This window comes from Talpa occidentalis, unplaced genomic scaffold (assembly GCF_014898055.3).
Source record: "Talpa occidentalis isolate TD23 unplaced genomic scaffold, MPIMG_talOcc4v2.1 talOcc4.2, whole genome shotgun sequence".
Taxonomy (NCBI): domain Eukaryota; kingdom Metazoa; phylum Chordata; class Mammalia; order Eulipotyphla; family Talpidae; genus Talpa; species Talpa occidentalis.
In genome coordinates this window covers 114029417-114055841 of record NW_023602073.1, presented here as the reverse complement: position 1 = coordinate 114055841, position 26425 = coordinate 114029417, and the positions used below count along the sequence as shown (strand labels likewise).

Genomic DNA, 26425 nt, shown 5'->3' with positions numbered 1-26425 from the left:
AGCGCCCCACCTCCCCCCGGCCTCCGGAGGTGGTTTGGCTGCCCCCTCCCCCTCCCCAGTGTCGCGAGTTGGCGCCGCTGCCACCCCCCGCTCCGCGCTCTCGGCCCCTCGGCCGGGCGGTACCGAGCCTTCCCGGCGCCCCCTCCTGTCCTCCCTCCGGCCGGCTCTTCCCCGCGGGACTGCCAGCCGCACCTTCGCCCCAGCCCTTCTCTCCCCGTGCCGAGCCGCGGCGGCAGCTTCAGCAGGAGGAGGAGCCGCAGCCGGGAGGCGGCGGTGGCCGGGGAGCCCATGGCGTACAGTCAGGGAGGCGGCAAGAAGAAAGTCTGCTACTACTACGACGGTGAGGGCCGGGCGGGCGGGCGGGCCGGGCGCGGGGCTCCGCGGCGGCGGGCGCGAGTGGGCGCCGGGGCTGAGGGGTGGGAAGTAGGAGGGACCGACGTTTGGCGGCGTCTTAACCCGTTCCCGACCCGACGCCGTCAGGGAGCGACCCTCCGCCGCGGCCGCCCCTGCGACGGGCCCCCGGGGGCGCCCCGCTGTCCCTCCTGTCCCCCTCTCGCGGTGCGGTCCGCCGCCCCGAAGGTGGCCGCCTCTGGGACGGCGCCGGCCTACCCTGGCTTCCTACCAGCGGCGAGGGGGACGGCCCCCTCTGGGGGTTCTCTCGCCCGCCACTCGTAGGAGCTGAGATTTGGGGGGGCCCCCTCCCGGGTGCCCCGCATCGGACCCCTTCCCCCCCCCACGGGTCAAAATATCTACCCCGGCCCGGGCTGCACACAAAGCCCGGCGGCCGCGGAAGCTCCGCCCCTCCGGCTCCCTGCCCGCCCCCTCCCTCCCCCTGCGACTCTGCCGGCCGGGGCGGCTTCCCTCGCCTCCGCCGCCGCCAGCCTCACCTCGGACCCCCCGGCCTCGGCGGGTGCTGGAGGGGCGGCCGCTGGGGGCTGCCGCGGCCGGCGGGGTGCGCGTGCTCGCCGCGGTTCTGCGTGGGCTCCATCCCGCCCCTTTGTTCGTTGGCTGGGTTCTCGGGGCGCCACTGGCTCAGGATTCAAATGAAAAAGCTTCACTTCCTCCCTAAAAATGAGGGTTTTCCAGTTTGAGGTGCAGCCTTTGCGGGAATTGAGGCGGCGGTGGCGAAGTGCGGAGCTGTTAGTGCCCGGGCTGTGCCTCTGACTCGATGGGTCCTGGCTTGCCTCGGAGCGGTGGTTACCACCCACTTCTTTGTTGCTCTTTGTTCGGTCAGGAAATACACCCTGCTTTGGAGGTTTAGGGGAGAGTGTTAGGCATCTTGCTTGCGAAGGTGGTTTCTAGGTGCTGGAGTGCTAGCTAGTGTAGGAAAACTTTGGAGGAGTGGTGCAGAGGGGCTCAATGAACTTGCGCTGATGGAACAGTGAATTCAGATACTTCATCTTGGAGATTTAATTAGCAGTTTGAGCAGTAACATTAAATCGCTGCATCCTGGTTTCCTGTGCCAGTCTAAATTAACTAGGTTAGAAACCTGCTTTGCAGATTTCACAACGACGTTAACTTGGTAGTTTCTAGCAGAGTACTCCCCTCCCCGCATACGGAATTTTAACTTGTAACCAAGACTCAATGTATCTGAAAGTCCTCTCTGATTTGTTTGAAGCAATCCAAATTTTGGAAATTGTTCCTTCCAATCGGTATATTATAAATCAGAAAATCTTAGAAGTGGAAAGGCCTTAGAGGACTAGGTCAGAATATATCTAACTTTAATTTGAAAATGGCCATACCATGTCTTTTCAGTTAGCAAGGATAAATCGTTTAATGCCTGTTTATATAAAATAACTGTCATTTGTGAAAAATCTAATTATCTTAGAGAAAAAATTTAAATTGTTTGATAGCAGTACTAAGTCCTAGTTTTTCCGATTTTTTTGAGGGGACCACATACGTGTCATACTGGAGATCAGAGTTACCATTTTTAAAGTTTATTCTTAAGATTCATGCACATTTTGGGTCACAGCAAACCCTTACCCCTCACTCCTTGATAAAATTGGAAATTAAATAACTGTTAGTTTTTTGAGCTAAACTTTTTAAGATTTAGAGATTTGTTCTTGTCAGGGTTTGGGATAAAGGAGAAAGGTTTTTCAAAGGCTGGGGAAACTGGTGCTGAAGCTCTATTGCAGCTGTTAGTTGACAATGGTAGGCTCTGATGAATTAAGCAGTTTGTGACTTGTCACCAGATTGAACTCTGTAGATCCAAAAGGTACACTTAAGTAGCAGTTTTATGAACAGCTATTTGTTCCTGGGCTCATTTACGATGAGCCTGTGTTGCGGGAATGGGAGCAAGCATTGTGTTCCAAGAGCAGGAAGCAGGTTTGATAGAGTGGAAAAGTGGAATTGTTCAAATGTCATGGTTGTGACTTAATACTTTTTTGTAGGCCATTCACTACTTTACCTGATAGCCAACAACAGGTACATAATTGAATGTTGGAAATCTCTGGTTAGGTTATCTGTATTTTGTTTATTACTCTTTTAGAGTAGAATTTTTATTTACTGACATGGGAATATTCTTTGGGTTTGGGGGTGGGTAATAAAATACTTCGCAGAAATTTTTTCAATTGGGTTAGTATTGAACTAATAATAATATATGATAGTATGCTGAGCTCTGTATAATTAATTCCAAAAGCTTGGTTCCATTATCCCCAAAAACCCTATTTTGTAAACTTACAAAGGAGGCAATAGTATTTTTTTCTTTGTGAAAAAAAAGGTTGCAACTAAAGCAGCTTTTGCATCAAAGAATTTCATACATGGATTGGATTGGGAGTTGGTATTATCAATAGTAATAGAGCCTGAATGATCTGCCCACCTAAATTAAATTAACTGATCTTGTTAAGGGATGTAGAAGGAAGAAGGATAAAGAGTCAAGTAGGAAGTATTTATAACCATAAGAATATGCTAACTTTTAGGTTTATTGGAGCCATTAGGCAAAATCTGAGCCTCTTGGGCGTAACACAGAGAGACTGTCTCCTAAATGGAAAGGATTTCTAAAAGACATAGGTATTTCTCTAAAAGACATGGGTATTTCTCTGTGTATCTGTGTATACTTTACAGTCTATTATCACACCCTTTAGATCACTGGAATGCTGGTAACAAGTGAGTCTTCAAGACACTATTGGATGAGGTATCCTTAATCCTTTGAGGGAAAGTCAAAGTTCTTTTTACTGTACCTATTGACTAATGCTTCAAAGTTTTCAACTTGTTCCTAAATCTTGTTAATTTTGTGTATATTCTGCAAGATTATCAATAAACAATAAAAATGATTTAGCTAGTCACTGAGCTCCCTTCTGCCTTTAAAATATCATTTCTGTACTTCGGTGTAATTAGCAAACCAGGCTATTGGATCTGTTTACAATACACACATTTTTTATGCTTTATCTAGAAAGATTTTAGTTACATCTTTATCTCCACCATTTAAACAAAGGGCTTTAAAAATGTTGACATTTAATGATTAACACCATGTATTTTTATGGATATAAATAACATTTTTCCGAATTCTTATAGTCACTCTTGAGTTACAGATGGGTAGGATAAGTGGCATTTTGTCTATTTTACAGATGAAATAGATTTGTATCCCTTTTTTGACTCAGTCTAGCACTTAACCTTTTCCACATTGATTCTATAGTTTTAATGTCTAAGGCGATGACAACACCTGGTCCTTAAAAGAGGTTCTCCCCCCTCACCCCTTTGGTGACAAAAGAGTGGAACTATTTCCTTTGTTACAGAGAAAAGGTAGTAGTAATTATTTCTTTTAATAAGAACTTTAAATGATTTTGTTGACAAATCCTTAAAGGAAACAATTTGAATGGGGGAAAGGGACTTAATTTCCTAGCGAGTGATGATACCATTAGCACATGGATGAGACTAGGTTTAAAGGTTTGTGTATAAGGATGTTTATACTGATTAATAAGTGTTAATCCTCTATTTCAGTAGCAGCTGGCTAATTCTTATTTAAGAAGGCAGCTTTGGATTCAAAAACATCAAATGGGCTTTAAGTCCCTAGTGTGTGCCAGATAGGTGGGAGAGTATTTAGGTCCTCAGAAGGAAATACAAGACTTAGACTAGCGAGGTTTATTTGTAAAGTAATCAAACAAGGAAGGGTCTGAAGGAAGAGAATGGACCAGCCTTAAAAATAGTTTTCCTGGGCCTCCCCAGTGGCGCAGCGGTTGAGAGCTGGGTTGCGAAACTGCCAGCAGCCTCTGCAGCGCCGGTTCAATCCCCGGCTGCTCCCCGGCCACCAGAGGAGGGTCCCACATGGCGCGCAGACCTCTCCTGCCGCCCTCTGCTCCCCTCAGCAGTGTGCTTCATCATTCTGCCTGCTCTGCTCCCCGCTCTGGCTCTGGTGAATTCTCTCACCCTCCCGCGCTTCTGACTGTACCCAGTGCTTGTATAAATAAATTAAATAGATAAGTAAATAAAAATAAAAAATAAATCTGAAAAAAAAAAAGTAGTTTTCCTACTAAAGGCATTGTAACCTGCAAAAGCCAGGTATTAGAAAGGACTAGGTATACTTAACAAAAAAAGACATGGATGGAAGACAAGGGAACTGTGGGGTGCCAGGCCAGATAATAGAGGGCCATACCATACAAAGCTTTGTGGCAATAGATTTGGGCTCTTCAAGGAGTGGAAATCCATTGATGGTTTTTAAGTAAAACTCTGGTAAGTGGAAGAAATGGAGGTTAAAAAGTGGTAGCATGTAAGACTGAAAGCAAGAATAAAATTTTTATTAGTCCACATAAAATGAAATAGTTGTGGCTGATAGAAATGGGCACACTTAAGAAAAGTTTGGGGAATGAAACCAGTAGAATTCATTGATGGGTTGGAAATGAAATTGGTACTGGGTGATGGCTACAGAATAAAGGATGAATTCTAAATTTCTGGATTGAGCAGTCAGATAAAAAACATTGCTGAGAGTAGAGGGCAGCATTCTTTCCTCATTGACTTATCCAAGACCTCATACAGTGCCTGCACATGGTAGGTTTTTCTCTTTGTTAAATTTGAAGAGCAAGTGAACTTATGAGGCTCAAAGGTTGTTTGAAGAATGATTATGGCGTAGAAGTAAAATCCAGGAAACTGCTGTTATGGAAGCCGAGAATCATCGTGTTTTATCAAGGATGGCTATTGGGTATTGGGTTGGTATTTATGATTCACTTATTGTGAATATTCACACGTTTTTTTTGTTTTGTTTTGTTTTTGCTGCAGAAATAGTATTGTTTGATAAAATACTGCTCCAGACTACAGGATATCACATATATATAAATGGTTGATGTAATATGTTACATTTATAGAATGTGAAATACCTCTAGTCACAAGAACTTTGGATAAACGATTGTAGACCTTAGTAGGCAATTATATTCTGAAAAGCTTCTTGACATCAATTTCTAAAATTTTGTAGATTACTTAATTCTTTTTGGTAATTTCTTCACATTGACATCGTTTGTTATATTCAAATAACTACTTTGAGGGCCTCCCTGGTGGTGCAGGGGTTAGTTTCAGCGCTATCAAGCTATCACTAGCCACTGCAGCATGTCATGACTTCAAACCCGACAAGGGAACTAACCCACAAGGCACAGCAGACTTATCCTGTCTCACCTGCTGCTCCCCTCAGCAGTGTATTTCAGTAGATCTGCCTGTTCTGCTCTCCACTCTGTCTCTGGTGAATTCTCTGTCTGGCCTACACCACAGATTTTATATGCATAAATAAAAATCTTTAAGAACAAAACAAGTAACTACCTTGAGCTGACTTTTCTGATGCTTACTTCATTGTTAAAAGCATTTTTAGGGCCTCCCTGGTGGCACAGCGGTTGAGCGCTGGGTTGCGAAGCTGCCCGCGACCTCTGGGGTGCCTGTTCGATCCCCGGCTGCTCCCAGGCCACTGGAGGAGGGTCCCACGTGGCGCGCAGACCTCTCCTGCCGCCCGCTGCTCCCCTCAGCAGTGTACTTCGGTCCTTCTGCCTGCTCTGCTCCCCGCTCTGGCTCTGGTGAATTCTCTCACCCTCCCGCGCTTCTGACTGTACCCAGTGCATGTATAAACAAAATAAATGAACAAGTAAATAAATAAATAAATAAAAACATGCCTCTAAAAAAAATTTAAAAAAAAAAAGCATTTTTAAGCATTTTTTAAAAAGATTTATTTATTTATTTATTTATTTATACAAGCACTGGGTACAGTCAGAAGCGCGGGAGGGTGAGAGAATTCACCAGAGCCAGAGTGGGGAACGGAACAGGCAGACTGACGAAACACTCTGCTGAGGGGAGTAGCAGGCACGGCAGGAGAGGTCTGCACGCCATATGGGACCCTCTGGAGGCTAGGGATCGAACTGGCGCTGCAGAGGCTGCAGGCAGCCCAGCGCTCAACTGCTGCGCCACCGGGGAGGCCCCATTTTAAGCATTTTGATGAAAACCAGAGTAATAATTTAGAATGCCCAAATCATATTACTGCCCATTTAAGTAAGGTGAATTAATAAATCCATATTCTTAAAACCAAGAAAAGACAGGCATTCTGTCTTTATTAAAGAATGGGTGATTACAAAGCAGCCATCTAAAGAATTTTGACAAGGGATTAAGCAGGGAAAAGTTGAAGATGTTTTTATACATTTTGGAAGAATTCTTGATAAACCTAATTAGCAATTTACCTGTAGATTGACTCCCTTTGTGGACATGAGTCATTTGGGTTGCATTCATATTCTTGGTGGACTGGACTCTTTAGTTAGAAATTATTTGTAAACTGTATATATTCATATGAAACTTGACTGCCTAATGGGTTAAAATACTGGTTACTTAGATGGATAAGATAGGTGTTTTTATGTTTTGTATATCATATTAACAATGATGTCTTGTCAGCCCCCTTTGCCGTTTCCTTCTGTGGCTGTAAGTGCCATTGCTCTCCCAGTAGCTTTTACTTAAGAATATTGTCTGACTTCCCCTGCCCGAATTTGAATTTGGCAATTAGCTGACTTGTTTGCATTTTGTTCTTTTTCACTGTTATAAAATAGGAATAATGAGAAGACTATATCATAGGGTTGAGAAGATTAATAGGTAATACGTGAGAAGTTCTTATAATAGTGCCTCCTGGTAAGCCCTCAATAAACACTAGCTAGCTACGAGACTTATTTATTTTTAATAATCTTTGCTGAGAAATGACAACTGAACTCTCTTTTGTAGTGGGGTCTTCCCCATTATTAAGTTATTGGTGACTTTCTCTTGGGTACTTAGTATGTCCATAACTAGAGTATTGGATATAATAGATGGTAGAGACATTTCGTCTTGGCAATTCTTATACAGAGGCAGATAGAAGCTATATGGAGATTAATTTATTATTATTATTTCATGATGTCCTTTGATAGTGATAACATAGAAATAATGTTCCTTATGTAAACTTGGGTACATGATGCTTTGTCAGGGCTTTCGGTATCTAAGAAATACTGAGACCTCGCTGCGGAACTGTATGTTCTACCACCATTTAGGGAGAACTTTATGGCAGGTGGTTTATATCCCCATAACCTGTTTGTATTGTCTGAGAAAGGTGGTTTTTCCATTGAGTGATCTTGTGTATGTGAACAGTTTTGCAGAAGAAAGCTTATATTGAAAACAATGAGTTAAGGAATTCAGACATGAGATACCAACAAAACCAAATAGAAGTGGTAGTAGTATAGTAGAAGACAGGAATGTTACAAAATTGAACATTGATCCTAGATTATGATTGAGTATGTGTAAGAGAGACATAGAAGTTTTTGAGTTCTCAGTTTCCATTAAATAAGTATGTATTTAAGCAGAATTTTTAAATATTTGATATTGAAGGGTGGGTACATGACACTCTTTTACCCTATCTTGTATTATATAAACCCATGTTGAAATGATTGCCTTCAAGCCAGAAGGATTAGCTTACTGTCTTTAAAGATTTGGAAAACGCTTGTTTTAAAGTTTAGAATAGTACTATAAGTAATTTCTAATATAATAAAGACTTACAAAAAGTGTCCATTACATTGTATTAGAGAAGCAGTATATATATTTAAGAGACTTATTTAATATCACTTTCTATTATAGATACACTGGAGCATTACCTACTTAAATTATTGAAATTTTGGTAGATGAAGATCTATGATTTGGATGCTATGTGTTTGTTTAAAAATAAATCTTAGGTATACTTTCTAAGATGATCGGGTATAAGGTGTTAATGAAAAAATAGGAATAGTGAGACAAAATGACCTTCTTACCTTGAAAAATGGAATCATCGGTGTGTAAAATTGCATAGTGTGTTGATTTCCTAATGTCGGAAGTTGCAAAACGAAATCCGTATTTTAAATATTGTTTAGGTAAATGTCTTCTAATGGTGAAACCCATAAATAAATTTAGATAATAAATGAAGATCCTCTTGTCTGTTGTTCACTTTGTCTCTTTTCTACTTTAGGTGATATTGGAAATTATTATTATGGACAAGGTCATCCCATGAAACCGCATAGAATCCGCATGACTCATAACTTGCTGCTAAATTATGGCTTATATAGAAAAATGGAAATATATGTAAGTATACCTTTTGGTAAATATTCAGCATTGATTTTTTTTTAATTAATTTTTTTTAAGATTTATTTATTTATTTATACAAGCACTGGGTACACGGGAGGGTGAGAGAATTCACCAGAGCCAGAGTGGAGAGCAGAACAGGCAGAGTGACGAAATACACTGCTGAGGGGAGCAGTGGACGGCACAAGAGGTCTGTGCACCATGTGGGACCCTCACCTGGTGGCTGGGTTTCAAACCGCGCTGCAGAGGCTGCGGGCAGCTTCGCAACCCAGCGCTCAACCGCTGCGCCCTGTGGAGGCCCTGATTTTTTTTTTTTTAAAACTACTACTTTGAAACTTTTTTTATTCTACTTGGAGGGCATTAAGCAGATGAAAATATCTGGAAGAAAATGGGAGTGTCTTGTTTTGTAGCTTCTTTAACTCTTCAGTCATTTTAAAAAGTTCCCCCTGTAACAGGTATTCACATTTTACTCTAGGTGAGCAAACTAAATATTTTTGTTACAATAATTGTTGACATGTCACTGCTGCTGAAGAGTTGACCTGGGACTGTTACTGAGGATTTATGTAGAAAACAATATAGATACATGGAATACTGGTAGTGGTTAGAGTATAAATAAGATACAACATAAACATACTGTATACAACTGCCTTAAATGTTTCTGTAGATAAAGATGGGAGTATATACAAACAAATACAAGATACAGTAACTCCCACCCATCAGGGGTACTAGAAAGATTTGAAGCAATCAACAATGTTTGGCAATATATACCAGTCATTTTCTCACAAATAAATACAGACAATTAGAGATGTTGGGTAAGACTTTCAGTCAGGAAGGCTGGAATAAGTATTTCATAAGTGAAATGGAGCTTTTTGAAGCAAAAATGGTTAAGGGTGGCAAAAGAAGAGGAAGAGATTATGGACAAAGACTTATGTGAATAACTGGTAGGTCACTGATGAATTCTCTGGAGGGTAGAGCTGAAGATTTATGTTGGAAAATGAGAGAAGAGTTTTAGAACGTGTGTTTGACTTTATGAAAGTATTTCCAATAAAATCAGTGTGTGAAATTGTAGTGTGTTGATTTTCTAATGTAGAAAGTTGCAAAATGAAATCATTAAGATTTTAAATCTTGTTTAGGTAAATGTCTTCTAATGGTGAAACCCATAAATAAATTTGGATAATTCATGAAGATTAATTATCTAGTTTGTTTTAAAAGCTTGTCTGCCTGATGCCTTTTTTTTTTTTTTTTTTTTAAATGGAGGCATGTTTTTATTTATTTATTTGTTTGTTTGTTTTGTTTATACATGCACTGGGTACAGTCAGAAGCGCGGGAGGGTGAGAGAATTCACCAGAGCCAGAGTGGGGAGCAGAGCAGGCAGAAGGACCGAAGGACAATGCTGAGGGGAGCAGCGGGCGGCAGGAGAGGTCTGCGCGCCATGTGGGACCCTCCTCTGGTGGCCGGGGAGCAGCCGGGGATCGAACCGGCGCTGCAGAGGCTGCGGGCAGCTTCGCAACCCAGTGCTCAACCGCTGCGCCACCAGGGAGGCCCTGTCTGATGCTTTTAAAGGAATGGAATTAACTTTGGACTTTGCCATTAATAGCTATTTCCTAAAACACATAAATTTGGATTAGTTTGGAAATTTACCTATTTTGTTCCTGCAAACCTAGTTCTTTTGAGAAAACTGTTTATGGTAAATTGTATGCTTTGTATTTGATTACTCTGATATAATTGGTTGTAATTCCACAATTCTGACATTTATTTTTCTTTACAGAGGCCCCATAAAGCCACTGCTGAAGAAATGACAAAATACCACAGTGATGAATACATCAAATTTCTGCGTTCAATAAGACCAGATAACATGTCTGAGTATAGTAAGCAGATGCAGAGATGTACGTTTATATATTAAATATATATATAGGTTTGATAAGTATAAATTTGTATTTTTAGAAGCATATGATTAGGGTTATCCAAATCTAGTATTCCTTATATAAAATAATACTTTAATTATTTATTGATTTAGAAATTCAGTGTAACAGTACTAAAGCTACTTAAAAAAAAAAATCCTTCCTGGAGGCTATTGGTCTGCCAAAGAGAGGCTATTGGTCTGCCATTGTTTTGGTCCCATGTTAACTTTGGAATAAATGAAGATTGGCAGGGATACCTCACTCCCTGCTTTAGAAAAAAATGATTATTCTTTGATCTTAGCTTAGTGTACTTTCCTCTTGTATTTGTGTATTTTAGTTAATCTGGACTATAATAGATATAATCTATTCTCCTTTTTTGTTGTGATTACTGAAGGTTTTGATTCTCTTCTACATAGTGTTCTCGTTTATAGATAAAAAGTATTTTATTAGAGATTGGTTGAATACAAAATGTCATCCTAAGATGATTGGAACACAGTGTCTTTTGCAGCTTAATACTGGAGTTTATATCTGTGTTCTTATTGGAGTTCAGTGATGATCTTTAAAAAGGACAGTTTCAGTGATAATAAATACAGTTGCTAGGCTTCTCATATTCATAGAACTTTACATGTGTTTCTATCATAGTTTATCACATTTGATATAATAAAATGCAGTAATATAGATAGGCTAAATATTACCCAGTTTCTTTTGTTGGGGAAAATCAAGCTTAGACTAAGAAGACAAGGGTGGCCCTAGGGCAAATGAATTAACACAATTGTTTTAAAATTTACATAATCCTGAATTGTATTAAGATTTTTATCGTACCTGAGCAGGAGGAAACTAAAATTTAGTCTCCATAGTGCTAATAAATTAATAAGATTGTGAGAAGTTGTATAAATTAATGACCCTTATTTTGGAAGAGGGTATTAATATATGGGGTAGGGAGGGGCTGAGAACGGGTATAGACATGTATATCCCCTTCATTCTCTCAATACTGAGGAACGACATAAAAATTTATATGTTCAGTGATGTGTCATGTATCTGTGTACTGTAACTGCCTCTTCTGTCTGTATCTTAACTATTATACATCTAGTTAATTCTTACCATCTTTCAGGCTGCTGATTAAACATGGGCACAGACACAACTAGCTGTTGGTGTTTTAATTTCCTTTAAAATACATTTCAAAAGTATGGATGTTCTGTGTACCTTGAGGTTTTAAGTAAGTGAATCATAAAGCACTTGTAATTACTCAAATATTTTAGTCTTGACTAATTTATTTTTGTATGTTTGAGGAGAGATACCTAGGAAATTTTTTTATTTTTATTTTTTAAAGATTGATTTATTTATGCATACAAGAGCTGGGGTGGGGGGTGAGAGGATTCACCAGAGACAGAGTGGGGGGCAGAACAGGCAGGTCCACTGAAATACACTTCTGAGGGCAGCAGCGGGCAAGGCAGGAGAGGTCTGCTGCGCCGTGTGGGTTGCTCCATGGCAGGTCAGGGATCATGCTGCAGTGGCCGGTGACAGCTTGATAGCGCTGTCTTTAACCCCTGCACCACCAAGGAGGCCCCTATATAGGAAATTTAAAATCCATTTTAAAATAAAAGCAAATTCATTTTATTTTTTGTCAGCTATCAATGTTGATAGAGCAGAAATATCCCACAAATAATCCTGGTAAGATTTGATAGTTGTATTTCACATGTAACACTTTCTTAGATAAAATGATAAATTATAGGTTTAAGTTGCAAACTTTGTGTTGCTGCTATGAGGTGTATATTTTATGATTGTATCGGACCAAAAAATTATTTGTAGTAAATACGTTTTGTTAAGAAACTGCCTTTATTCACAGAATGGATTGAAATTAATGAAATCCATTTTCTGCAGTTAATGTTGGAGAGGATTGTCCAGTATTTGATGGACTCTTTGAGTTTTGTCAGCTCTCAACTGGTGGTTCAGTTGGTAAGTGTCATGACTGAGTCAAATTTAAACATTGATTTAAGCTTGATAGTATCTTTTGGATTATTTGTTCAAATAAAAATTTTAATGGTTGTGGATTTTGACAAAAAAAAGTAATCGCTTGTCTTATGATAATCATTCCAGTATTTTTTAAAAATTTATATTTTAGTTTGTTGTATTTTCACTTTTGCTCGCAGTATGTGTGTGCACACACAGACACACACACAGACACTCCTGGCTACCATTGTTACTGCCTCCATCAGATCACGACTATAGAAAAACATTTTTCTGGGGAGAAGCTACTGTTAATGACTTGGACAGTGTTCCTTTCCTTTAAATGATTTTAAATTATTGGCTACTGTATGGCATGCCCTTTCCTTTAGGACATTTGTTTGGTTTGACACATTTTTTATTTTAAAACATTTTAATAGTCTGCTATCTTTCTTAGCTGGGGCTGTGAAGTTAAACCGACAACAAACTGATATGGCTGTTAACTGGGCTGGAGGATTACATCATGCTAAGAAATCAGAAGCATCAGGATTCTGTTATGTTAATGATATTGTGCTTGCCATCCTTGAATTACTAAAGTAAGTTAATTTGTACTGATATTTTTGTTAATGAAAGGTATTTTAAAAATTTATTTTTATTTATTTATGCATACAAGAACTGGGGTATATGCCAGGGGTGTAGGGGTGAGAGGATTCACCACAGTGGGGGGCAGAACAGGCAAATACAATGAAGAACACTGCTACAGGGAGTAGTGGGTGAGAGAGGAGACATGGGAGTTTCAGACAATTTCAATTAATGAAAAATGGCATGAATCCTGAACGTTTTATGTTGTGATATTTTGTAAGTTTTACTTTTTAAAGGCAAAAAATTGAACTATTGAGACTTTTTTTTTTTTAACTATTTAATAAGTATAACTCCCTAGGTTCCACACAGAACGATGGCTTGTTAAAGTTACTGGAAGAGTTTTAAATATATCCTTGACTGCATTTTGAATCTAAAACAATTTAACTTAAGTGTTCGTAAATGATTTGGGATTACACTCAGAAACTTAAGTGTGTTCACAGCTTTATTTTTACTTTTGTGAATAAATTATGATTTTGCTATGATGAGATATTTCTGCTTTTTGTTTCCTAAGTTTACTGAATGTTGCTTTCATGTGAATTGCGACTATTCTTATGTATGCTTAGTCTGATGTCAGCTTTTATTTGAACACAAATGTTGGTTCGGTATATTAGAAACACAGTACTCTGCTACAAAATCCAGTAATATAATCTCCATTTCATTGTGCCTTAAAGGCATGACATTTGAAGTTCACTTTGTTCTTGTTTTTCTTTTGACATGGGTATGTACTGATAACAAGATGAAGATGTCAGTGGTGTGGTGATGTGACTCTTAAGATGTTCATTCCAGTTATAGCTGTGTCACTGCAATTTATAGTGTTCCAAGTAACACTAAACAGATGAGAATGTCATTTCTGTCAAAACTACTCACCTTTGCATTATGGAGCCTTAGAGGAAGAAAAAACAGACCAAACAAATGATGTTTCAATAGTACTTTATTGCACTGATATTTGAATTTTACATATTGCAACATTCTTACTTTGATTTCATTTTCAGCTACTTAAAAATTTGAAAATGATTCTTATCTCAAAGAATATAGAAAAAGAGGCCATTGGCCAAATTTGGAGTATGGATCATAGACTGTCAACTGAAGGTATACAAGAGGGATGTTTTACAGTAAAATCCTAAAGCATGGTGTAATCTTCAGTTGTATTAATATATAGAAATATGTAAAAGCATGAAGAATAGGACTGATTTCATACTAAATGAATTCTTATCTAGATTATGCGTAAAGGGAGGATGTAAAGACCTAAGGTTCAAGCTGTATCTTCAGATATTCTCTTAGACTGAAAGTAAAAGAAAAAAAGTGTGTGTGGGGGTGGGTGGGTGGGAGGGGGGGATTAAACTTGCAAAAGCTCAAAAATGGGTTTCCTGACTCTATTGCAGTTCTTCCATCTTAAAACCTTTACCAGAAAATTATGGCTTCATTTTCAGGTATCATCAGAGAGTCTTATATATTGATATTGATATCCATCATGGTGATGGTGTTGAAGAAGCATTTTATACAACAGATCGTGTAATGACTGTATCATTCCATAAATATGGAGAATACTTTCCTGGTACGGGAGACTTGAGGGTAAGTGAATAAATATTATGAGATTTACCCAGGATGCTAGTAATCTTGTACCTGAACTAGTAATTTTCCTGAATCATTTATTTGAAACTTTTATGCAGAATTGAGTCATTTTATATGCCATAACATCTGTTATAATTCACTTTTGCTGACTGTAATATAAAATTTAATGAGACCTTGAAGGGCATTCTTTTGCTCAGCTAAATAATATATTTACATGAACAAATATTTTTGAACATCCATGAAACAGTGAAACAATTTTCTTGATGTTCCGTTTGAATTTTCAAATCCACTTAATGATAACCTACACTGCTGTTAAATTAAGAATATTGGTGGAATAAAATAATTGACTAAAGGTATTTTTTAGCATTCCTATATTACCTATCTTTTATGTTTGATCTTATTTGATAGGTGTAATTTTAATCTCTTTTTCTTAGACTTTTGAAATTTGTCTATACCTTTGGGAGGTAGAGAGAAAATACCATAGCTTAAGCCTGTCTGCTTATTTTACCCAGGAGGGAAAAGTGCATTTATTTGCATTTTATTTGTTATCTTTTGCTTGTTGCTCTTGTAGTTTATGGACTTTAAAACACTGGTCAAATCCTTACTGTACAGACTTCATGAAAGGGGTTTTTTGTTTGTTTGTTTTGCTTCATTGGACTTTTTTGAACCAAACGACATGCATGTTGAAGTTTATTCAGATTATTTAAGTAGCCATTTTTAATTCAGCCTGGATTATGTGGAATGTTTCTCTTTCAAGATTAATCTATTTTACTAAAGTTATTTTTCAATTCTGTGGCATATTTTAGCAACCAAAAGTTCAGAATGGCCATATTCTTTAAATTCTTTAAATAAATGACTTTATTTAACCACTAGGTGGTACCCTTTCAGTAAGAATTGTAAGTAGGTAGGGAGTAAGTTGCTTGATTTATTTCCTTGTAAATTATGTTACCTTTGAAGTGGCAAAATTACGTTGTCATTTTTTTTTTTTTTTTTTTTTTTTTTTGTGGGACCCTCGCCCGCGGCCGGGGAACGAACCGGCGCTGCAGATGCTATAGGCAGCCTCGCAGCCCAGTGCTCAACTGCTGCGGCAGGGGAGGCCCATGTTTTCATTTCTTTACCAGTTAATTCCTTCAGTACCTTTCCCCACTTGGTTGTTTTTCTTCTAGTTAAGTGGTTTTCAAAGTCTGATCCTTAAAATAGTAGGATTTGTACTACTGGCCAGCCAGGAATTGTACTCGTGCTGCAGAGGCTGCGGGCTACTTTACAGCACGGCGCTCAACCTGCTGCGCCACCAGGGAGGCCCCTAATTTGACTTTTTTTTCTTTCTTTATTGTAACTTGGATCATAGTAACTATCAAAGAGTAAACTGAAGATGGATTTAAGCAAAGATCACTCAAGAGATAAAGGAAGAACTACTGCAAGGGTTAATAATCCTAAAGATTCATTTATAGTGATACATTATGATTTGAAATATGTAAGAATCAGCCCCCAGCCCCCAATTCTTCAGTGTTAAAGCACTGTTTTATAGAATTGTCTCTACTGTATTCTCTTCTGGGGATATGCATACATACATACATAATATAGATATACGTGTGTGTGCATATATATGTATTTAAGGTCTGTGTATGTAGCTGGAATCCGGGTTTCACTTTCTCTTTGTGTGGAACAACACAACAAACAGCAATTACATACAATTACAATAAGTAGAAACCAAATTTGTTTCAAACCCAACTAAAGAACAGATTGCAGTGCTTTGGTCTGTTACTGTTAAAAATTTAGGGAACTCTGAATATTTTACCACAAGTAAACTAACGAGTTATGAACTACAAGATAAATTCTACTTTATAAAGTTAATTGTTCTGCAGGATTCTTTGTCTCAGAGTATGTATTTTCTGTAGTTTTTCTTATAAAGATTTTTATATATTCTAGTCTTCATTTCTTGTGTTAATATAATATGTAACTTCATACTGCCTTTGTTAAATTTTTTTCCTCCCCAAAATAATTATTACAGAATAAGTGGAATTAATTCTTTGCAGTTTTATAAGCAACCCATAAATATTATTATATGCACTTATTCTGTATTCTTTCTCAGCCTGCAAGATAAACTCAACTGGATTGTTACAAGTCTTTTAACTTTCATTTTTTTTTTTTTTTAAGATTTATGTATTTATGTATACAAGAGCTGGGGTATAGGCCAGAGGTATGGAGTGGTGGTGAGAGGATTCACCAGAGAAAAGAGTGGGGAGCAGAACAGGCATATCTACTGAAATAATACTGCTGAGGGTAGCAGTGGGGTGAGACAGGAGACATCTGCTGCACCACATGGATAGCTCCCTGGCCGGGGATCAAACTCATGCTGCAGTGGCTGATGCTAGCTGAGACTTAAGCCCTTGCACCACCAGGGAGTCCCTCTTTTAACTTTAAAAAATATTTTTAAATATGTCAAACATTATTATGAAATATTCGCTAAGATCTTCTTAACTATTTTAGGATATTGGTGCAGGAAAAGGCAAATACTATGCTGTCAATTTTCCAATGAGAGATGGTATAGACGATGAATCATATGGGCAGATATTTAAGCCTGTAAGTATTATTTACAAAATCAAAATTGAATTAAAAAAAATTTTTTTAGAGACATTAACATTTGCTGTCTTCAACATAGATCATCTCAAAGGTGATGGAGATGTATCAACCTAGTGCTGTGGTGTTACAGTGTGGTGCAGACTCGCTATCTGGTGATAGACTTGGTTGCTTCAATCTGACAGTCAAAGGTAAGCAATGTAAATGTTGATCTTTCCCATAAAATGTTTCTTATTAAACCCTATGAACTTAGCATAAACATTTTCATTGTAATGTTTTTTTGCCTGCAGGCAAAAAACCAGAACCATGTGTTTTGTATTTTACAAGTGCAGTTAATCTTGTTACATTAAATTAGGGTTTTGTTTTTTTTTTTTTTTTTTTTGGCAAATATTTGTACGAATAGTTTTATAAAACTTATTGTAATCCCAAACAAGACGTTGTCAGTGTTTTTTGTAATTCTTTTAGTGTTTATTCTATATCCAAATGACATGCAGACTATGTTTATTTTAATTTTACTTTAGCCTTGCATATTAATTTCCCTGCTATGGAAGAAGAGGGATTTAGCCTTTTTTTTTTTTTTTTTTTTTTTGGGATTTAGCTTTCTTTGACCACTTTGCCCCCAATATAGGCACACCCTTCCAATAGCTCCCCATTTGCTCCTACTTGAATTTGTTGTTTATACCAGAAATTTTGTTGTGGTATTCATGGTGTACAAGTTATCCCACAACATTAAAGCACATTTTTCGCTTACCTGATTTTTTTATTAACGTAACTTAATTTTGCTAATTTTTCTCGTTTTTTTCTTGACTCATTGTCAGTGTATGTAGCTTTGTCTATTCAGATGCATCGAGTTTTCTATCTGTTTAACCTTGACAAACAGCCTTCTCTCCTGTTACTGTTTGGAAGTATCAGGAGGTAATAAAGCTGTTTCTTTGTTGTATTGACTCCCCTCTGGTTGTTTTGCCTCTATTGTCTTTTTAATTTTGTATCTCATTTTGGTGTGGTGTACATTGTCAAGGGAATTTCTGAGAAAAGGAATGCTCACAAAATAAATGTGATGAATTGTGAAATCACCATATGATGGAAGTCCAGACTAAAGTAAAATATCACCATTATGGCTTTAAGAATAAATTTAATATTTCATTATTAAGTTCTTATAATTTGTTAATATGTGGACCAGTAATGAGTATTTTGGATATTATACATGATTACTTTATGAACTTAAAGAAATAGGTTGGTGTTCTACTTTGAATTCTCTTAAGATGAGAAGAATTCTGAAACAGAACTTTTTTCAGAACATCTGTTGGCCTAAATAGAATTAGGTAATTAAATACAAAATATTAAGAGCTATTATAGTGTTATTGCTAATGTACCAGCCAACTTCAGAATTATGGCAAAATTGAGTAATTGCTTTATTAGATTGAACCATATAGAATTAATTGCTCCCTGTCTTAATAGGTCAATAATTGCCCAAAAAGCAGTAGCTTCATATTATTGAACTTATTATGTTGATAACAATCAAAATGGATATGATCTTCCAAACATGGTCCTATTTAATGTACTCTTAAAATATATATTTATATGTCACTTTTTCTGTCTTAACCTAGAAAGTTTTTAATGCTTTTGTACTTAAAAGCAATAGCTTTCATAATCATAAACTGCAGCATTTTTTGCTCTTAAGAAATGTGCTTTGTATTTCAGCTGCATAGTAGACTTTCAGTTTTATAAAGCATGAAGAATATATATATTTTTAAAAGATTTATTTATTTATGCATACAAGAACGGGGGTATAGGCTAGAGGTGCAGGGGGGGTAAGAGGATTCACCAGTGACAGAGTGGGGAATAGAACAGGCAGACTGACTGAAATACACTGCTGGGAGGAGTAGTGGGTGAGTCAGGAGAGGTCTGCTGCGCCATGTGGGTTGCTCCCTGGCCTGCCAGGGATCACACTCTGAACTCGTGCTGCAGAGGCTGCAGACAGCTATTCATAGGTTGTGTCTTAACCCCTTGTGCCACCAGGAAGGCCCCTGAAGAATATTTATAATTCCAAATATTAAACGACTCTAGACTTTGTCCTGGATTTCCCAGGTGTGCAAATGTTAGTTGCTTTTTCAGTTAAAATGTTGAGTTTTCTCATGTTCTGAATCTTTTTTTTTTTTTTTTTTAAGAGGCATGTGTTTTTATTTATTTATTCGTTTGTTTGTTTATACATGCACTGGGTACAGTCAGAAGTGCAGGAGGGTGAGAGAATTCACCAGAGCGGGGAGCAGAGCAGGTAGAAGGACCAAAGTACACTGCTGAGGGGAGCAGTGGGCGGCAGGGGAGGTCTGCGCACCATGTGGGACCCTCATCCGGTGGCTGGGGAGCAGCCGGGGATCGAACCGGCGCCTCAGAGGCTGCGGGCAGCTTCGCAACCCAGCGCTCAACCGCTGTGCCACCGGGGAGGCCCATGTTCTGAATCTTTTAAAAACTTCTTTAATACACATTTTTATCAGGTTTTTGATGAAGGAAAAGTAACATCTTTTTTTAGCCAGTTATTTTTACTTGGAAGTCTCTAAGTTAACATTTTGTTTATTTCATTTTTGAAAATAATCAGACGTATTTCATCTATTATAAGAAGCCCATGTTTTTGTTACAGAAGTAAGACCAATGGGGCTGTAAATCATAGGACTCTTGAAGAACACTAAATGAGAATGCTCACAATATACAATTACATGGGGAAAATCCCCCAATTATTAAACTTTGCAAAATTCACTCAGAATGAATTAGAAGGGAATACTGAAGAACTATCTTTGAATGATGGAGTTTTAGGTTGTTCTTTCTTTGTGCTCTTAATTTTTTCCAAATAATCTCCAGGTATGGATTTTTTATAATGGAAGGGTCAATTTATGTGATTATATACTCATCCATAATTTTCTCCATTTGTAGGGAAAAGTCATAACAAAAAAATAATTTGGATTGTGCCTGATTTCCCCCTCTGTGTAACCTCACATGAGCATACCATCTTTATTACATAACATCTTCATGTTAATAAAAATGTTATATTAATATTTTTATCTTTAATATAGTTGTATAATTGACTTTTCTATCAGAGACACTTACTGAAATGGCCAGTTACGTCTCATGTTTTTGAGAGGTGTTTGACAAAAAATTTAGACTGACTAGGAAGTCATGACATTTTTTAAATATTAAGAAAAGTTGGGTAATTGTATTATTAAAGAGTTTTTCAAACTGCTATAACGTGCCTGTAAATTTAGTTGTTCCTAACACTTTGTCTTAGGTCATGCTAAGTGTGTAGAAGTTGTGAAGACTTTCAATTTACCTTTGCTGATGCTTGGGGGAGGTGGATACACAATCCGCAATGTTGCTCGATGTTGGACGTATGAGACTGCAGTTGCCCTTGATTGTGAGATCCCGAATGGTAGGTGTTCTTATGATCTCTATATTGGATGAACTGTCAGTATATGGAAATAAATGATGGCTGAATGATTAGATTCCAGAACCTTATAAATAGAGTAGTCAGTTGATGAATTCATTTGTGTTTACTTTTAAACATTTTCTTTAGGAATATATTTCTTGTCTTAAATCTGGATTTTGTGCATGAATTTGTGTGAATGAACTTTTAATATGCAATTTTATTTCATTATTTTTAATAGAATTGCCATATAATGATTACTTTGAGTATTTTGGACCAGACTTCAAACTGCACATTAGTCCTTCAAATATGACAAACCAGAACACTCCAGAATATATGGAAAAGATAAAGTAAGACATCATTGAATTGATTTGATAAACATTTCATACCTATGAAATTTAGGAGCCTTTAGAGGTCATTTTTCACTTTATACATCAGATATTTTGTGTTTTTCAAACATTTCAAACCTTTAGATTGATTTCCTTAATTTTTTTTAAGATAATGGTAATATATGAGTTTCATGTATTCATGAATATTCCCTTTTTCTGTTGCTTAAAATGGATTTTTAAATTGCAAAGGGGCACTATAAATTTTGTACTTTGTTTCTTTACATGAAAGTAGGGAACATTATCTCCAGGGAGCATTTAAGATAGACATTGTAGTGCAAAGGCCTGGGTTTGTGTCCCCTCTTTTCCCATACCCTAGTTCTGTGACATCTGACAGGTTATTTTGCCTTTGTGCTTATAGTTCCTCGTCATTGAAATGGAGGATGAAAAAGTACCCACCTTGTAAATTTTGAAGATTAAATGGGTTAATAACCTATATAGTATCAGTGTTCAACAAATGTTATTTTAATTCATAGGTTAAGCTAGAAGAGATGAAATATTTTCCTTGTTTGTTATTACATTTAAGAAGAACATGAAAGAAAATTAGTTTTGTCTGACAACTTTGCTATGTAATTTAGACAGCGTCTGTTTGAAAACTTACGCATGTTACCTCATGCACCTGGGGTCCAAATGCAAGCTATTCCAGAAGATGCTGTTCATGAAGACAGTGGAGATGAAGATGGAGAAGATCCAGACAAGAGAATTTCTAGTAAGATAATGCCTTGATGCATATACTGTTATATTTTTCTGGCTTGTTAAAAGAACACTACAAATGTGAAGGTTTTAGTGAACCAAGAACAGCACTGGATCATTTCTCGTGAATACACTGTTATTCTTTTTTCGTTTTTTTAATCTTACTAGATTTACCTTCCTAATGTCTCAAAGTTTGATTGGAATGTCTTTAATTTCAATTTACATGACTCCCTGTATCATCAGATTTCCATACTTAAGTATATTTAAGAATAAATTGGGGAAATAATCCCATTTATCCAAAGTATAGTGAATGGGTAACATTAAACATTAAACATTACTGCCAAAAATATTTAAATTAAACTGGTTAGCAGTTTTACTATTATATGTCTATATAAACAGGTAGACAAGAGATTGACCTAGAACTCAGTTATGCAATTTCAGCCAACTTCAAAGTAATACACCCAAGGCCCCTGGGCCTGGGACAGGACTCTGACATGTCTCATGTGATTTTATAACCTATGATCCCACTTAATATAATTGCTAGATCTTTACCATAGTGGCATGCTGCAATTCTATAGACTTTCAGACTAACATATTTAGTATTATCAGTATTTGTCTATTCCCACTCTCATCTCTAAAATACAAAGTTATTTTAAGATAAAGACATTATCCCAACTCCTATTAGAAAAACACAATTTCTCACTAGGTTTATTTTTCCAAGGAGATCCCCAAATGTTTCCCATGTTTCTTTGTATTGTTTCTGCCTAAATTAAAGCTAAATCTTAAGTATTTAGTAAAGCATGCATTCATTTCTAACCTTAAAATCATTAAGCATCTGTTATTGTCTACATCATGTAGCCAGTTAATTCATTTGTGCGTGAATGCACTAACGGTTGTAAGACTTGTGACTATTTTTGTCAGACCTTCATTAACATCTTTATATCAATCAGTTCGAGCATCAGACAAACGGATAGCTTGTGATGAAGAATTCTCAGATTCTGAGGATGAAGGAGAAGGAGGGCGTAGAAATGTGGCTGATCATAAGAAAGGAGCGAAGAAAGCTAGAATTGAAGAAGACAAGAAGGAAACAGAGGACAAAAAAGCAGGTCAGATTTATCTTTTGGTAAATTTGTTTTAATTATAAGTTTGAAAAATGAGCAGTGTTGGAATTATCTTGATCTTGAAATCAAATATTGGAGAGAGATGGGTGTGCTAGGTAAATGACCCCCCCCCCATGTATGTAGTGCTTTGCTCCTAGTTTTTTTTTTATTTCTATCGCTAGATGCTAGTAACATTTGCTTTTATAACGTAGGAGATCTTACTGCCTTGTCTTTGTGACATAGATTTAGAGTAGTGACCTTTGCACTGTGGTATAAATTGTATAATGGGGGAAAAATGGTTATAAATCCGTATGTGGTTTGTAATCAGTGCTAAACGTTTAAGAAATTTTTAGCTACTTAAGGTTTATCTGATCAGAATAAATTATCTTTAGACTTATTTCCACCATTTTGAAAAAGCTTAGAAAATAGATTTTGTTTAAAAATTATTTGGTCAAATCTGATAAAAGATAGAAAGGGATTTGGTGGCTGTCTTAGGGAAGAGATAATACTTAAGGTATCTTAAAGTGCTATGTCAGCCTCTATTGAGAAAATACATGCTTTTAGGCTATTGCATTTACCACCAAAATCTTACTGTTGAGTTCCCCAGAGCATTTACCCATGCCTTGATCATTTTGCTTAACACATTGTATTGTACCACCACATTATGGCATTTTATGTAACTGTCTGCTAGACTGAGCTAGCTGCTCGCAGCTGGAGAACACAGTGTATTAAATACCTATATTCTCAGCACTTGGTGCATCCTCTTATGGATACTGGATATAAGCATGCAAGTAATAGAGATGAGCACAAATTTTGGTTGATCTGTTCATTTCGACCCTGTAGCATATAGAAAACTGATAGAAAGATAATGGTCCAGCATCCTTTTCCTCTATACTTTGAAGTTATGAGAGTTGGTTATCCTGTGTTCTTTTTGAGAAAATTAAGAATCAGCAGCATGTCTGAAACATCAAATTCTGTTCTTTTACTCATGTATTCACTCTCTGTAGGTTACCATTTGTAGATACCATTTTATAATTCTTAACTTCCAGTGTATTACAATGATAACTCCCATTTGCCCTTGTGTACTGATTGACATTCAGAAATTCCAGTTATGATGCAGGTTAAAAAGACTTCAGCTATTACTATAGGATTTTTCTATTTTTGTGTCCTTTCACTGTTGTTATTCTCGTCTGTCTTTTTTGGTGATGCCTTTTTTTTTTTTTTTTTTTAAAGACTTATTCATTTATTTATTTATTTATACATACATACATACATACATACAAGCACTGGGTACAGTCAGAAGCGCAGGAGGGTGAGAGAATTCACCAGAGCCAGAGCGGGGAACAGAACAGGCAGACTGATGAAGAAATACATTGCTGAGGAGAGCAGCGGGCATGGCAGGAGAGGCTGTGTTGCACCATGTGGGAACCTCACCCAGCAGCCGTGGATCGAGGCTGTGGGCAGCTTCGCAGCCCAGCACTCAACCGCTGCGCCACCAGGGGAGGCCCACCTGGTTTGTTTTTTTTTTTTTTTTTTTTTTTTAAAGATTTATTTATGCATACAAGAGCTGGAGTATAGGCGAGAGGTGTGGGGTGTGAGAAGATTCACCAGAGACAGAGTGGGGAACAGAACAGGCAGACTGAATTACATTGCTGAGGGGAGCAGCGGGCAAGTCAGGAGAGGTCTGCTGCGCCAAGTGGGTTTCTCCCTGGTGGCTGGGGATCGAGCTTGTGCTGCAGAGGCCGTGGATTGCTTCATAGTGCGGTGCTTAACCCCTTGCGCCACCAGGGAGGCCCTGGGCCATTCATTTTCTTTCTTCCTTATTGACCATGTTTTGGCACTTTGAGTTACTAGGTATACATATCCAAAATTAAGCCAGAAGTTCAAACAAATGTCCTGTGTGTTCATATTGTCAACATTTATATGTTTTAGAGGTCAGGTCAGTCCCCTATAGTGTATGTAGAATGCTCAGCAACAATATAATTCATTGTATCTTGCCTCTCAGCTTTGGTTAATTTGCTTATTTAAACAAAAATTTCAGCACATGTAGGCCAGTTTTTTATAGCAATTTAGAGTTTATAGTATTAATACTGTTCTGTTAGTTTTTATTAAAATGTAAAGTACTTGCAGTACTTTTAAGTACTTTTAGTACTTATAAAATGCAGGATAAAACTTAATGATACATAAGCAATAGGGTTTAGCCTCCGCTGTGTCTTTGGACTCCTTTGCTTCACTGTATTCTCCAGCCACTGTAGTCTTTCATTTCTTCCTTTCAAACTGCTTGTTCCTTATAGCTTCAAAGTCCTTTTAAATTTTCCCTTGTTAAAGATAACGGCATCTTGCCTTTCCACCTGAAAGCTATTCACTCATCAGAATGTTTCTCAAATGTTACTTCTTGTGGTAGTCTTTTTGGAGCTTCCCACACTGCTTTACTTACATCCATATTCTTCACCATGCTTATCCCAGTGCAATTCTGGTCCAACAGGAAGCAAAATTTCCAAAAGGAAGTTGTTGTCAACTCAGTGATACCTTGAACTTCTTGTCATTGAACACATAACACAAAACTCAACTTAGCTATTAAATTCATGAATAGATCATATATAAGATCTTTGAATAAGCACAGTATATTTTGATATATAATTCAATATATATTTTATATCTCAAGTTAGGTTTTAAGTAACTTCTCAATTTTTGTTTTTAGATGTTAAGGAAGAAGATAAATCCAAGGACAATAGTGGTGAAAAAACAGATACCAAAGGGTAAATCATATTCATTATCTAGAAATTTTTATATAGTGTAAAAATAAAAACACATTTACTTGGGGGGTGTGTTGGGAAGTACTAGACTGACTCTTAAGAGCATCAGTAAATATATGAGATCTCTTAATTTTAATCTTGATGAGTATATATGACAATGTGTCATTCCTAATCATTAGCTTGACTTAAAAAAATTGCAGACCAGTAATCAGTGTTGTAATTGAATATAAATCATTTTGCTTTCTGCATAATTTGAGATCTTTTTGCTATTACCTTTTTTATATGTGGACACTTAATGACCACTACCACAATTTTAAAGTAAAGGCACAATTGAGATGTCATTAACAGAAAACTTGTTGGTGTTTAGCTATACATATTTTTGTGCTAGCCTTTGTAGGATAATTTGGAGTAGATTAAAAAGTCACTTGAAAGATAAGTAGTCAGTGCTCAAAAAACTTACTCAGGGCATTATAAACTTACGTGTTTTTTGGCGTAAACCTATGGGACCTGATTGATAGGTCTGCCTTTAAACTGAAATTGAACCATTCTTAATAATTCATGTTGCTTCTTTTAACAGAGCCAAATCAGAACAGCTCAGCAACCCTTGAATTTGAGAGTCTCACCAATTTCAGAAACCATTTAAAAGTGAGAAAAATTGGGAAGAAAAATGTTTTCTTTTTTGAAGACTTCTGGCTTCATTTTATACTATGGCATGGACTGTATTTATTTTCAAAATGGCTCTTTTTGTTTTTGTTTACTTGGCAAGTTTTATTGTGAGTTTTCTAATTATGAAGCAAATTTTCTTTCTCCACCATGCTTTATGTGATAGTATTTAAAACTGATGTGAGTTATTATGTCAAAAAAAACTGATCTATTAAAGAAGTAATTGGCCTTTCTGAGCTGA

At 37.3% G+C, this 26425-nt stretch overlaps 1 protein-coding gene across 1 annotated transcript; it reads left to right on the top strand.

Moving 5' to 3' along the window:
* HDAC2 (histone deacetylase 2) lies at nt 1-26425 on the top strand. The gene is made up of 14 exons (XM_037520259.1): nt 1-340; nt 8420-8532; nt 10301-10418; nt 12315-12389; nt 12835-12973; nt 14450-14591; nt 17082-17174; nt 17254-17362; nt 20452-20592; nt 20828-20936; nt 21551-21681; nt 22616-22771; nt 25467-25524; nt 26099-26425. The coding sequence occupies exons 1-14, from the start codon at nt 289-291 to the stop codon at nt 26127-26129; spliced, it is 1467 nt and encodes a 488-aa protein (XP_037376156.1). The 5' UTR covers nt 1-288; the 3' UTR covers nt 26130-26425.